Genomic DNA, 12,500 nt, shown 5'->3' with positions numbered 1-12,500 from the left:
AGGATTTACTCGTTCCTGAATTGAATTCTTCAAATAGCCGCCATATCCTTTAGGAACAAGTGCCTTCCGTGGCTCTTTGGAGTTGGTATTGGAAGTTGTCAACAGATCAGCACTACCTGACGCGGGCAAAGGTGTCACTTCCGGTTTCGCGGTCTCCTTGTTGGCATAATCAACTGTTTGTCCTAAAAATACAAAATCACTTGTGTTAAATGCATCATCTTTTGGGTCCTTTCCATTAATTTCCCCGAAGACCTCATTACTAGAAGTGCTCGTAGGATTCCCTAGCTCCGGTACTGAATTCTTCAAATTGCCGTCATAGTCTTTAGGAACTAATGCTTTTCTTGGCTCTTTGGGGTTAGTATTGGATGTTGTCAACAGATCAGCACTATCTGGCGCGGGCAGATGTGTCACTTCCGGTTTCGCGGTCTCTTTTTCAGCATAATCAACTGTATGCTCTAAAAATGCAAAATCTTTCGTTAACATTTCGAACGGTTTAATCTCTGTGTAGTTTGTATTGGAAATTGTCAACTGATCAGCATTATCTGACTCTGGCAGATGCGTCACTTCCGGTTTCGCGATTTCCTTATTGATATAATCAGACGTATGCTGCAAAAATGCAAAATCGTAATTGTTGAATGCACCATGTTTTGGGTCCTTTCTATTCATTTTCTCGAAGATTTCATTACTGGAAGTGTTTGGAGAATTTACTCGCTCCTGAATTGAATTATTCAAATAGTCGTCATATTCTTTAGGAACTAGTGCTTTCCTTGGCTCTTTGGAGTTAGTATTGGAAGTTGTCAACTGACCAGCACTATCTGGCGCGGGCAAAGTTGTCACTTCCGGTTTCGCGGTTTCCTTTTGGGAATAATCTGCAGTAGTATGCAGAGTAAATGCAAAATCTTTTGTAAGCATGTCTAACGGGTCTATCTCTGTGGAGTTGGATGGTGTCAGCTGATCAGGACTGCCTGGCACGGGCAGAGGTGTCGTTTCCGGTTTCACGGTCTCCCTTTTGGCAAAATCAGGAGTATGCTGTATATTATATACAAAATCTTTCATAAACATGCCTAACGGTTTTATCTCTGTGGTGGATGTTGGCAACTGATCAGTACTGCCTGGCGCTGGCACAGTTGTCACTGCCAGTTTCGCAGTCTCTTTTTGGGCATAATCGTTTGGACGTAAAATTACAAAATCTTTCAAAAACAGATCTAACGGCTTTATCTCTACAACAGCAATGGCGACCTTCACAAACGTCTCATGAAATCCGTCACTGGCCTGAAATAAAAGACAAAAATACCAATTAGATACAGAGAGGGAGTCTATTCAAGTTGACATAAGAAACGATTTATTTGTAGTTAAGCAATGTGATAACTTCTCAATCCGGTGCTTCAATAACGACAGCAAAGAGTTTTCCCCTAAATATTACACGCAAAAGTGCTGGCTTCATTATTTCTGGCTAGCTATAATTAATTCTATCTAGAAGCATCACAAAACATGCGCACAATAGCATCGACTGATTGTTTTGGTTTTGTCCCATGAATGATGTTGGCTTGTGACGTGGGACCCTTTGTTGTGCGCTGTGAGCAAGTCAAGTAGACATTGCGTTGGATAAAAGCAATTTTTAATTATTGTGAAACCATGTAGCTGGATTACTTTTCGATGTTGTTATCGTGAAAGTGATTAAGATTTTTAACGATGTCCAAATGGTATAAAACCATAAGTACATCAATGCATGCATACACAAAAAATATAATATACACATATAAACAATGAATACACACATACAGAAAAACGTTGTTACTGGTTGTCTTCTATTAATCTAGCTTGGCCCTCCTCTATATACCTGACTTACTTTTGACTTATGCCTCTTGTTTCCTGGAGAAGCAAAAGCTCAACAGAACTCTTCCATCTTCTTTGTCCTTGTCACAGATCTTAGCCTCACTCCAGGTGAGACTGGAGACTCACAAATCTTGGGGAAAGCTCCTCCCCCAGGTCTGTTTTGGATTAATACTTTTCCTCTTGCCCTGCGGATTCCATTCTAGAGCCTGTTTGGCTATATTACAGGGCTCTTTCCGCAGGGTATGGCCAACCCATCGCCACTTTCTGCGTCTGACCTGGACATCCATTTGCACTTGGTTTGTTCATGTCCAAAGGACAATGTTTGCCACCTTGACAAACCATTTTAACTTGACGATTTGCCGAAGACAGCGATTTGTATTTTGGCCGATGTGGTCATGGTTGTTCGCCAAGTCTCCGACACGTAGAGCAGGGCTGCTTTACAATTAGTGTTAAAGATTCTATGTTTGGTGTTTGTGGACATGCTGGAAACTTTCCATATTGGTTTCAATATTGACGCGCTTTTCTTGATTCTTGCAATGATGATTTCATCAGTTCCACCTGACTGATTTTGCCGCCAATCTTGAGACCAACTCACAGGGCCGTGACGTAGTTCTGCATGTCCTGTAGGCGGCGTGAGAGAAGGACTACGTCATCAGAAGATTCGAGGTCTTCAAGTCTATTTGAGAATTATCATTGAATGCCAATGCTGGAATTGCCATATTCTGTCTTTGTCACCGAGTCCAATACCACAAGAAAGAGAAGTGGGGACAGCAAAAAGTCTTGTCGAACTCCTAAGGCAATATCAATCTTTTCAAATTTCTATTTATAATGACAATTTTCACTATTTTACTGTGTTGAAATTATTCATATAAAGCGCGGCTCTGGTTGTGGAACTGCTCCTTGTTTATATATACATCATATTTCCATTATCTTTTTATCTTATTGTGTAAATTATAACACGTCTGTACAAAAAAAAATTCCTTTTTGGGATGCAATAAAGTATTATTATTGTTATTATTAATATTATTATTATTATTATTATTATCATTATTATTATTATTATTATTATTATTATTATTATTATTATTATTATTATTATTATTATTATTATTATTATTATTATTATTATTATTATTATTATTATTATTATTATTATTATTATTATTATTATTATTATCATTATTATTATATCTATTATTATTATTATTATTATTATTATTATTATCATCATCATCATTATCATCATCATCATCATCATCATCATCATCATCATCATCATCATCATCATCATTATTATTATTATTATTATTATTATTATTATTATTATTATTATTATTATTATTATTATTAAAATCATCTGAGAGTCGACCACTGTAGATGACTTGTCAGAATAACCGGCATCGTTCCTGCCAAGGTTCTATAAACCTACAGATCTATAACTGAACGCAAATGATTGGCTTATCTTTGATATAGAGAAAACTATTGTGTGTTGTTGGTCCATGACGTCAATAACTGGGTTTATTTAACTCGTCAACAAGTACACACATTCCACGTCCTTGACCAGATACCTGATGTACTCTGGGAAGACATGTATTTAAAAATTTGTCCAGAAAACTCGTCCTTCAAATATCCATCGATTTCATTGACCCTCATCTTGGTAAAAACTCTTAAAACTGGCGAGGTCCCAGGTTTGAGAGTGTTTGCCAAGAAGAGGGTCATTTGACTTGTTGGATACTTGAAGGACGAGTTCTCTAGCCACACTTTTAAATCCATGTCGTCTTCCCAGAGTACGACAGGTAACTGGTTATAAATGAAGACTCCGCCGTACCGTACCTTGACTTCCAGGTTGTATTGTGACGTAACGCCTGACTTGGGTCTCGTGGCTGATAACTCCCCGGTCCGCTTGTTGATCGTGATGAAATTCTGCTGAGGCGTTGCTGAATGAAGGTATAGAGACAAAACATTAATGATTGTGCATCTCATGCATGGTGTCCGTCAATGACATAAGATAGATGAGAATAGGGAAACAATGAGATCAACAATATTAGACATGAATTACACGCCATTGACAAACACACACACACACACACACACACACACACGAAATAAACAAACGCACACACACACACACACGAAATAAACAAACACACAAACACGTACACACACATATACAAACTCTAGAGGTAGGAAGGGTGGGTAGATGGCAAAGGCGGGTTATGAGAAAGAGAAAGAAAGAGAGAGAGAGAGAGAGAGAGAGAGAGAGAATGAGAGAGAGAGAGAGAGGGAGAGAGAGAGAGAGAGAGAGAGGGAGAGAGAGAGGGGGGGTGGTGGAGGGTCAAACCTTTGACAATACTGTAGGCTACTGGATCCCCATCTTGATCAATTGCATGAATACGACTCTCGTTGTCTCCAAGTAACCGATCCTAGAACAAGAACAATCAAAGAATTGAGATTGACACAGAGAGCTAGATACGTCTATTATTATATGCCACCATTCACAACCACAGATCTCTATGTGTGGTCTTATTTTGGACAGATTTAGTTTTCGTGTTTTAGTTCTAAAGTGCCAAATGAGGCAGCAGGCAGCTCGTGGTTTTAGATACAAATCTGAAATGGCGTCTATAAAACATACAACCTCACAAAAAGACAGCAGGCAGCTCTTGGTGTTAGATACAAATCTGAAATGGCGTCTATAAAACATACAACGTCACACAAAGACAGCAGGTAGCTCGTGGTTTTAGATACAAATCTGAAATGGCGTCTATAAAACAAACAACGTCACACAAAGACAGCAGGTAGCTCGTGGTTTTAGATACAAATCTGAAATGGCGTCTATAAAACAAACAACGTCACACAAAGACAGCAGGTAGCTCGTGGTTTTAGATACAAATCTGAAATGGCGTCTATAAAACAAACAACGTCACACAAAGACAGCAGGTAGCTCGTGGTTTTAGATACAAATCTGAAATGGCGTCTATAAAACAAACAACGTCACACAAAGACAACAGGTAGCTCGTGGTTTTAGATACAAATCTGAAATGGCGTCTATAAAACAAACAACGTCACACAAAGACAGCAGGTAGCTCGTGGTTTTAGATACAAATCTGAAATGGCGTCTATAAAACAAACAACGTCACACAAAGACAGCAGGTAGCTCGTGGTTTTAGATACAAATCTGAAATGGCGTCTATAAAACAAACAACGTCACACAAAGACAACAGGTAGCTCGTGGTGTTAAATACAAATCTGAAATGGCGTCTATAAAACAAACAACGTCACACAAAGACAACAGGTAGCTCGTGGTTTTAGATACAAATCTGAAATGGCGTCTATAAAACAAACAACGTCACACAAAGACAACAGGCAGCTCGTGGTGTTAGATACAAATCTGAAATGGCGTCTATAAAACAAACAACGTCACACAAAGACAACAGGTAGCTCGTGGTTTTAGATACAAATCTGAAATGGCGTCTATAAAACAAACAACGTCACACAAAGACAACAGGCAGCTCGTGGTGTTAGATACAAATCTGAAATGGCGTCTATAAAACAAACAACGTCACACAAAGACAACAGGTAGCTCGTGGTTTTAGATACAAATCTGAAATGGCGTCTATAAAACAAACAACGTCACACAAAGACAACAGGCAGCTCGTGGTTTTAGATACAAATCTGAAATGGCGTCTATAAAACAAACAACGTCACACAAAGACAGCAGGTAGCTCGTGGTTTTAGATACAAATCTGAAATGGCGTCTATAAAACAAACAACGTTACACAAAGAAAGCAGGCAACTCGTGGTGTTAGATACAAATCTGAAATGGCGTTTATAAAACAAACAACGTCACACAAAGACAACAGGTAGCTCGTGGTGTTAAATACAAATCTGAAATGGCGTCTATAAAACAAACAACGTCACACAAAGACAACAGGTAGCTCGTGGTTTTAGATACAAATCTGAAATGGCGTTTATAAAACAAACAACGTCACACAAAGACAACAGTTAGCTCGTGGTGTTAAATACAAATCTGAAATGGCGTCTATAAAACAAACAACGTCACACAAAGACAACAGGTAGCTCGTGGTTTTAGATACAAATCTGAAATGTCATCTATAAAACAAACAACGTCACACAAAGACAACAGGTAGCTCGTGGTGTTAAATACAAATCTGAAATGGCGTCTATAAAACAAACAACGTCACACAAAGACAACAGGTAGCTCGTGGTTTTAGATACAAATCTGAAATGTCATCTATAAAACAAACAACGTCACACAAAGACAACAGGCAGCTCGTGGTGTTAGATACAAATCTGAAATGGCGTCTATAAAACAAACAACCTCACACAAAGACAGCAGGCAGCTCGTGGTGTTAGATACAAATCTGAAATGGCGTCTATAAAACAAACAACGTCACACAAAGACAGCAGGTAGCTAGTGGTGTTAGATACAAATCTGAAATGGCGTCTATAAAACAAACAACGTCACACAAAGACAGCAGGTAGCTAGTGGTGTTAGATACAAATCTGAAATGGCGTCTATAAAACAAACAACGTCACACAAAGACAGCAGGCAGCTCGTGGTGTTAGATACAAATCTGAAATGGCGTCTATAAAACAAACAACCTCACACAAAGACAGCAGGCAGCTCGTGGTGTTAGATACAAATCTGAAATGGCGTCTATAAAACAAACAACGTCACACAAAGACAGCAGGTAGCTCGTGGTGTTAGATACAAATCTGAAATGGCGTCTATAAAACAAACAACGTCACACAAAGACAACAGGCAGCTCGTGGTGTTAGATACAAATCTGAAATGGCGTCTATAAAACAAACAACGTCACACAAGGAAAACAGGCAGCTCGTGGTGTTAGATACAAATCTGAAATGGCGTCTATAAAACAAACAACGTCACACAAAGACAGCAGGTAGCTCGTGGTGTTAGATACAAATCTGAAATGGCGTCTATAAAACAAACAACGTCACACAAAGACAACAGGCAGCTCGTGGTGTTAGATACAAACCTGAAATGGCGTCTATAAAACAAACAACGTCACACAAAGACAGCAGGCAGCTCGTGGTATTAGATAAAAATCTGAAATGGCGTCTATAAAACAAACAACGTCACACAAGGAAAACAGCAAAGCAGAAAGAAAATGCAAGGGAAAAATCATCTTAAAAACAGCCTGCCTCGACTGAGGATCGACCTCCTGATTACAGCAGAAAGTAGGAGGTCTCAGGTTTGATTCCAAGTCGAGAAAGGCTGATATTATTTTGGTAGTTCTTTCTTTTTTTCCCCTTGTATTTTTCTATCTGCTTTGTCTGGCACTGTAACAAAACACCTTTCCATAGATTTACATTTCTGAGATGATCCAGATTTCAAGCATTTCTTATTTTAGAAACTAACAATCCGAACACATTCCGATCTCTTTAGACACTAAATGATGACGAGTACGAGAGAATAACAAATCCACTTTTGATAAATGCTCACATCGCACAACTTTCAGGTGACCCAGAAAAATGGAAACCTAAAATAATCAACTTTCAGAAAATGGTACAAGATATAAAAACGAAATGGATATTACTGAAAAGAGCATCAATTTGGATTTATTATGTGAAATCTACTTGAACATATAACAATAACTGTAGATTTTAGAGCACATATTCTAAATCCTTTCCTTTTCTCTCAAGGCACATTTTGTAATCTGCCTACTAAACTTTTTATTACATTTTGACATCGGTCCACGTGGACTCTCTGAAATTTATTTGAAGCCTCCCTTTTCAAATGTGATAAATTGGTGATTGTTCCGATTCCATGCACCGTGAAATCTTTTAAGTATCCCTACAAGATAAAAAAAAGAAATTGAGATTTTATATAACGCAATATCCACTGAACGTGCTCAAGGCGATTTCAAAATCGTGGGTGCGTGCTAAATGACAGCTTAACCCTTGTGTCAAGTGCGAATAAACTTTCAATTTAATGTAGTCATTAACCAGTCAACTGTTGTACTCTAGAAAGACACGAATTTCAAAATTTGGCAAGAAAAAAATCAAAAAAAAAATCAGCATGCCTCGACTGAGGAATGAACCTCTGATGCTCTGATTGCTGCTGTAATTAGGAGGTCTAACGTTTGATTCCAAGTCGAGGCAGGTTAATTGTTTTCCTCTTTTTGCGAGGTCTCAGGTTTGAGAGTTTTTCCAATCGATCGACATTTGAAGGTCTAGTTTTCCGGTCAAATCTTTAAATAAGTCTTTCTAGAGTACTGTCGTTAAATGGTTAATATTCGCCTAAACTGCAAGAATTTGACATGTCCAATCAGCTCCTAAAATGATAGAATCTCCATTTTGATTGCCTTATGGTCATAGAGGTATTACGCTCAGCCTATGGCATGCCTCTTCCACACCTCACCTCGCCTCGCCTCACCTCACCTCACCTCACCTCACCTCACATCACCTCACCTCACCTCACCTGACCTCACCTCACCCCACCTCACCTCACCTCGCCTCACCGCACCTCACCTCACCTCACCTCACCTCACCTCGCCTCACCGCACCTCACCTCGCCTCACCTCACCTCACCTCGCCTCACCTCACCTCACCTCATCCTCCAGACCGAGGCGGTCGTAGAGCAGACACGAGAGATGACTTTGCTGTAAGGGCCCTCCATCCAGATCTGTCATCAGCGCTACTATAGATATCTAGATAACCACGCCTCTCGGACATCGTCATAATGTAAACAATGGCAATGATTGGTAAACATAGCAAACTACACAGGTTTTACTATCGATGGTATGCGTCCAAGCAAAATACCCACTGTTCTACCGCTGTTTGGTCAATAGATAGTTCGAAGATGACGTCACTCAGGTCTTTGTTATTGTTTCACTTTATTGTTCACCGAGCACGTGTGAAGGTGTGTCACAAATACAATGTTTTGATTGGTCCAAAATCTACTGGTTAATCAATTGCCTGTGGCATGCCAGATTCATAATAAAAATACATTGGTTGTATGGCTCCCTAGCAGCTGTCAAAGGAGATATGACCTTCACCTCATATTGTAAAGAATCTTACCATTTTATCCAGTGTGTAGGAGTATCCGTCAACAAGACATCTAGACACGTCCCTGCATTCGTCATTGAGGTAGAATTCAGGGGCGTTGTCGTTCATGTTTCCAACTTCAATGCGTAGGTATCGTAGTTGGGACTCTTTGGCCTCCTGAAAACAAATTTCCATTGGTTGTTAATATCAAAATGAGAAGATAGGTAGCCGGCACGGGCGTAAGATACAGAAATGAAACGTGTGTATGAACTACAGTGCCAGACAAAGCAAGAAAGGAAAATATAAGAAATAAAAACCATCCCAAAAAATCAAAATCAGTCGTCCAGACTGGGGATCGAACCTCAGACAAGTTAACACAAGGAAGGATGACTTTTTGGGATGTTTGGTTTTCTTGTATTAAAAAAAAATAATTCTTTTAAAGAAATATATAATCTAGTTAAAATACATTGAGGGCGACCAGCTCTGCATTCTTAAGATAGCAAGCATAGCATAATAATACAGGGTGATTTTATTTCTATCTGATAAAGAATTGACGCAAAAATTGGAAGGAAAATAAAAATACGTCTGATTCAGTTTTACATGAAATTTATTTAACACACAAGACAGGGCTTTATAACGTTTAAACCTAAAACCTCTGCATATGACCTTCCATTCTCTCTCCACGTATCTAAACGATTCTCCAACTCTCTCCATGTGTTTTGTAGATAATGGTTCTGTAGCATTTGAGGAGTAACTTCCCTTATTTGGATTCCAGATGGTTCCAGTCTTTTATTCGGCTGGTATAAACTCTGTCTTTAACGTGACCCAGAGAAAGAATCAAAAGGGGTCATCATATCAGGTGACCAGGGTCGGTGGTCAATTGAGGGGTCCACCCTTTCCAATTTCCAATCCATTTGCCAAGGAACGTTTTTATCTAAGCAGGCTCTCATATTCAGTCCCCAAACAGGCAATGCTCAATCTTGCTGGAAAACGACTTTTTGTAATAGTAACTGTATGGGCTATGCAAAAAGATTCCAGCATTTCTAAGTATGATACGGCAGTTACGCAGTTTTCATTGAATAAAAATGATCCAATCACACGATCAAAGGTCAAAGCACACCAAACATTGACATTCGGAGGTTCAGCTTCAAACGGTATGAATTCCACTTCTTGTGTGTTCCAATACATTTTGTGTAAAACTGAATCAGACGTATTTTTATTTTTCTTCCAGTTTTTGCGTCAAAAAAAATCGTTTGGGTCAAATTTCTCCCATTTTACAAAAAGCACGACTGTATTCATGTAACGGTTTATAGCATCTTCCTGACATTTTCACCACCAAAAACTTAAATAGTGATGTAAAATCCTGCTAAAAACTAGACGTCACAAATAAAGGATGAATTCAGAGTCCATGTGTCACAAGTCTTGAAAACGTTTCTTACCTTTAGGAACATAAACCACAAGACTCTGGGACCTCTTTCATAGTCCAACGGTTTCCGTAGAATGACGTCACCAGTCTCAATATCCAACTTCAGATAGACTGACGAAACATTCTGTGTTGTAGAGACAAGAAGACAACTAGCACACTTTAAAGCTATACGTTTTGTTGTAAAACACTGAACAATTATAAGAATCAAGATTATAACAGCAATAATTATTTCAGAGTCAGTTGGTCTTTGGGTTATTCTAAATGCCAATCATTTGATAAAGTTTTAACGTCTAAAAGTTCGAACATATGAAATAGTTCTAAGAAATTTCCGCTAAGGCCAATTCATGAATATTATCTAACTTCTCTCTCCTCTCTCCTTTCTCTCTCTCTCTCTCTCTCTCTCTCTCTCTCTCTCCCTCCCTCTCTCCCCCCCTCTCTTTCCCTCTCACTCTCCCTCTCTCTCTCTCTCCCCCCTCTCTCTCTCTCTCACACACACACAGATAGAGAGAGAGAGAGAGAGAGAGAGAGAGAAATAGATAAAGAGAGAAAGAGAAAGGTGGATATATATATATATATATATATATATATATATATATATATATATATATATAACTATTTGAGTGTTGGCGGGTTCTTGTAGGTAGATTAGAGCATATAAAATAAATCCGAACACTCAAATCATTCTGTCGAGACGATCGTTTCGACGGTTTTCCATCTCTTCGGTCGAATATAATTTATGTTGTATATTTATATATGTATATAGAAGTGTGTGTTTATATGTGAGTGTGTCTAGGTGTGTGAAAGTGTAGTTCTCATTCTTACCAATCCTGGCACGGGTAGATTCTCGTATTTAACTGGTGCGCTGTTGGGCTGGTGGTCTCTTTCGGAATGTATGACCGTTAGGACTGGGGTGGTCTGAAATGTCAACAAAACGATGGTCAATGTACACAGGTCGCTTGTGTCGGACAGGAACTCGTTGTGCTAATTGTGATTGACTGTCCCGATACGATGTGATGTAAGAATAATGTTATGTTAATATTAGGAATTGAACGTCTAGTCAGAAGCACAAAACCTGGGCTGTATTTGTTTAATGTTTTATTGAGTAGAATAAATATAAAAATTAATAAAAGTAAAAATCCCTTTATTCATACCATAAGGGAAATTTGTTTCGAGAGTCTAATCCAAGGGAAGACTGGAATAACCCCAGGCGTCAGCCGCAGTGCTGCGCCGCACATTGATCTAGGGCGAGGTGACTTGCTCAAGGTCACACAGTGCAGTGGCGGGTGATCGAACTCGGTACCTTTCGGGTACCAAGCAAAGACCGTACCGCTGAGCAACGCTGCACCCTAAATATAGTTTCCATGGATCAAAATGACTTCTATAAGGATTCTGTGGTTGGAGAGTTTATACAAGTGGGTCTTTGGAATCAAATATTCATGTTAAAGGTTGTTTTTTTTTTTTTTTAATGACCAGGCTCGGTGTGCATTGCATTTCATTATGGAAAATAACTGGGCCTGGAGGAAGAGGATGCTCTGAACGGAGATGCGTGGAGATGTGACATTCATTACGGAAACCCTGTAAAATGCGGGATAAGCTGAAAGAAGAAATAAATGTGTGCATTGTAAATCTTTACTGATTCCCCCAGCATGTCATACAGATCCACATTTCCATTTCATACAGTATCAGTTTCCTGTTTGACGTCCTTTTTTGTACAAACAGTCTTACAATATCCATAATTGTTTATAGTCAGGTACTCATTCACACCAATCGATCGGGGTAAGGTGTATTAAATACCTTTCCCAAGGTTACAACGTCGGGACCAGAAATGTCCATGCTCACACCGCTTCATATCGCCCGGCTGTTCTCAAAAGACAAAATGTCGTCTCGTTGAATCACCGACTTGTGAGTGTTTTGTTTTGGCTGTTTTGGTTTTTCTTAATGTTTATACGTTTTTTCCTTTTTTTGTTGTTGCCAAATGACAGCAATGTGACTGATCGATTCAAAACGGTACTGTGCCGGATTGGTCGTGGTATTTAAGATCGAATTTTAACTTAACTTGAGCTTTTATATAGCGCAATATCCACTAAGCCTGCTCAAAGCGCTTTACAAGGGGCCCCCAGCAACACGTAACAAGTAGAACGAGACATGGCGCTTGTTAGGCGATATTACAATTGTTTTTCGGACAAAGACAATGCTGTTAATTGCC

The 12,500-nt window shown here is 39.0% G+C and overlaps 1 protein-coding gene across 1 annotated transcript in view; it reads right to left on the bottom strand.

Annotated features, from left to right (window-relative positions):
- Positions 1-12,500, bottom strand: part of LOC144973743 (uncharacterized) — a 23,631-nt gene that overhangs the window by 3,412 nt on the left and 7,719 nt on the right. The window contains exons 7-12 of the mRNA XM_078916578.1: positions 11,117-11,209; positions 10,308-10,418; positions 8,902-9,045; positions 4,178-4,259; positions 3,670-3,773; positions 1-1,272 (exon numbers count right to left, since the gene is read on the bottom strand). The exon at positions 1-1,272 is cut by the window's left edge and continues 3,412 nt beyond it. Coding sequence (XP_078772704.1) covers positions 1-1,272; positions 3,670-3,773; positions 4,178-4,259; positions 8,902-9,045; positions 10,308-10,418; positions 11,117-11,209 — 1,806 coding nt within the window. The remainder of the gene's footprint in view (positions 1,273-3,669; positions 3,774-4,177; positions 4,260-8,901; positions 9,046-10,307; positions 10,419-11,116; positions 11,210-12,500) is intronic.

The sequence above is a fragment of the Berghia stephanieae genome, chromosome 5 (assembly GCF_034508935.2).
Source record: "Berghia stephanieae isolate SIO BIC M18660-M18661 chromosome 5, UCSD_Bste_1.3, whole genome shotgun sequence".
NCBI lineage: Eukaryota > Metazoa > Mollusca > Gastropoda > Nudibranchia > Aeolidiidae > Berghia > Berghia stephanieae.
This window is presented reverse-complemented; position numbering and strand designations above follow the sequence as displayed.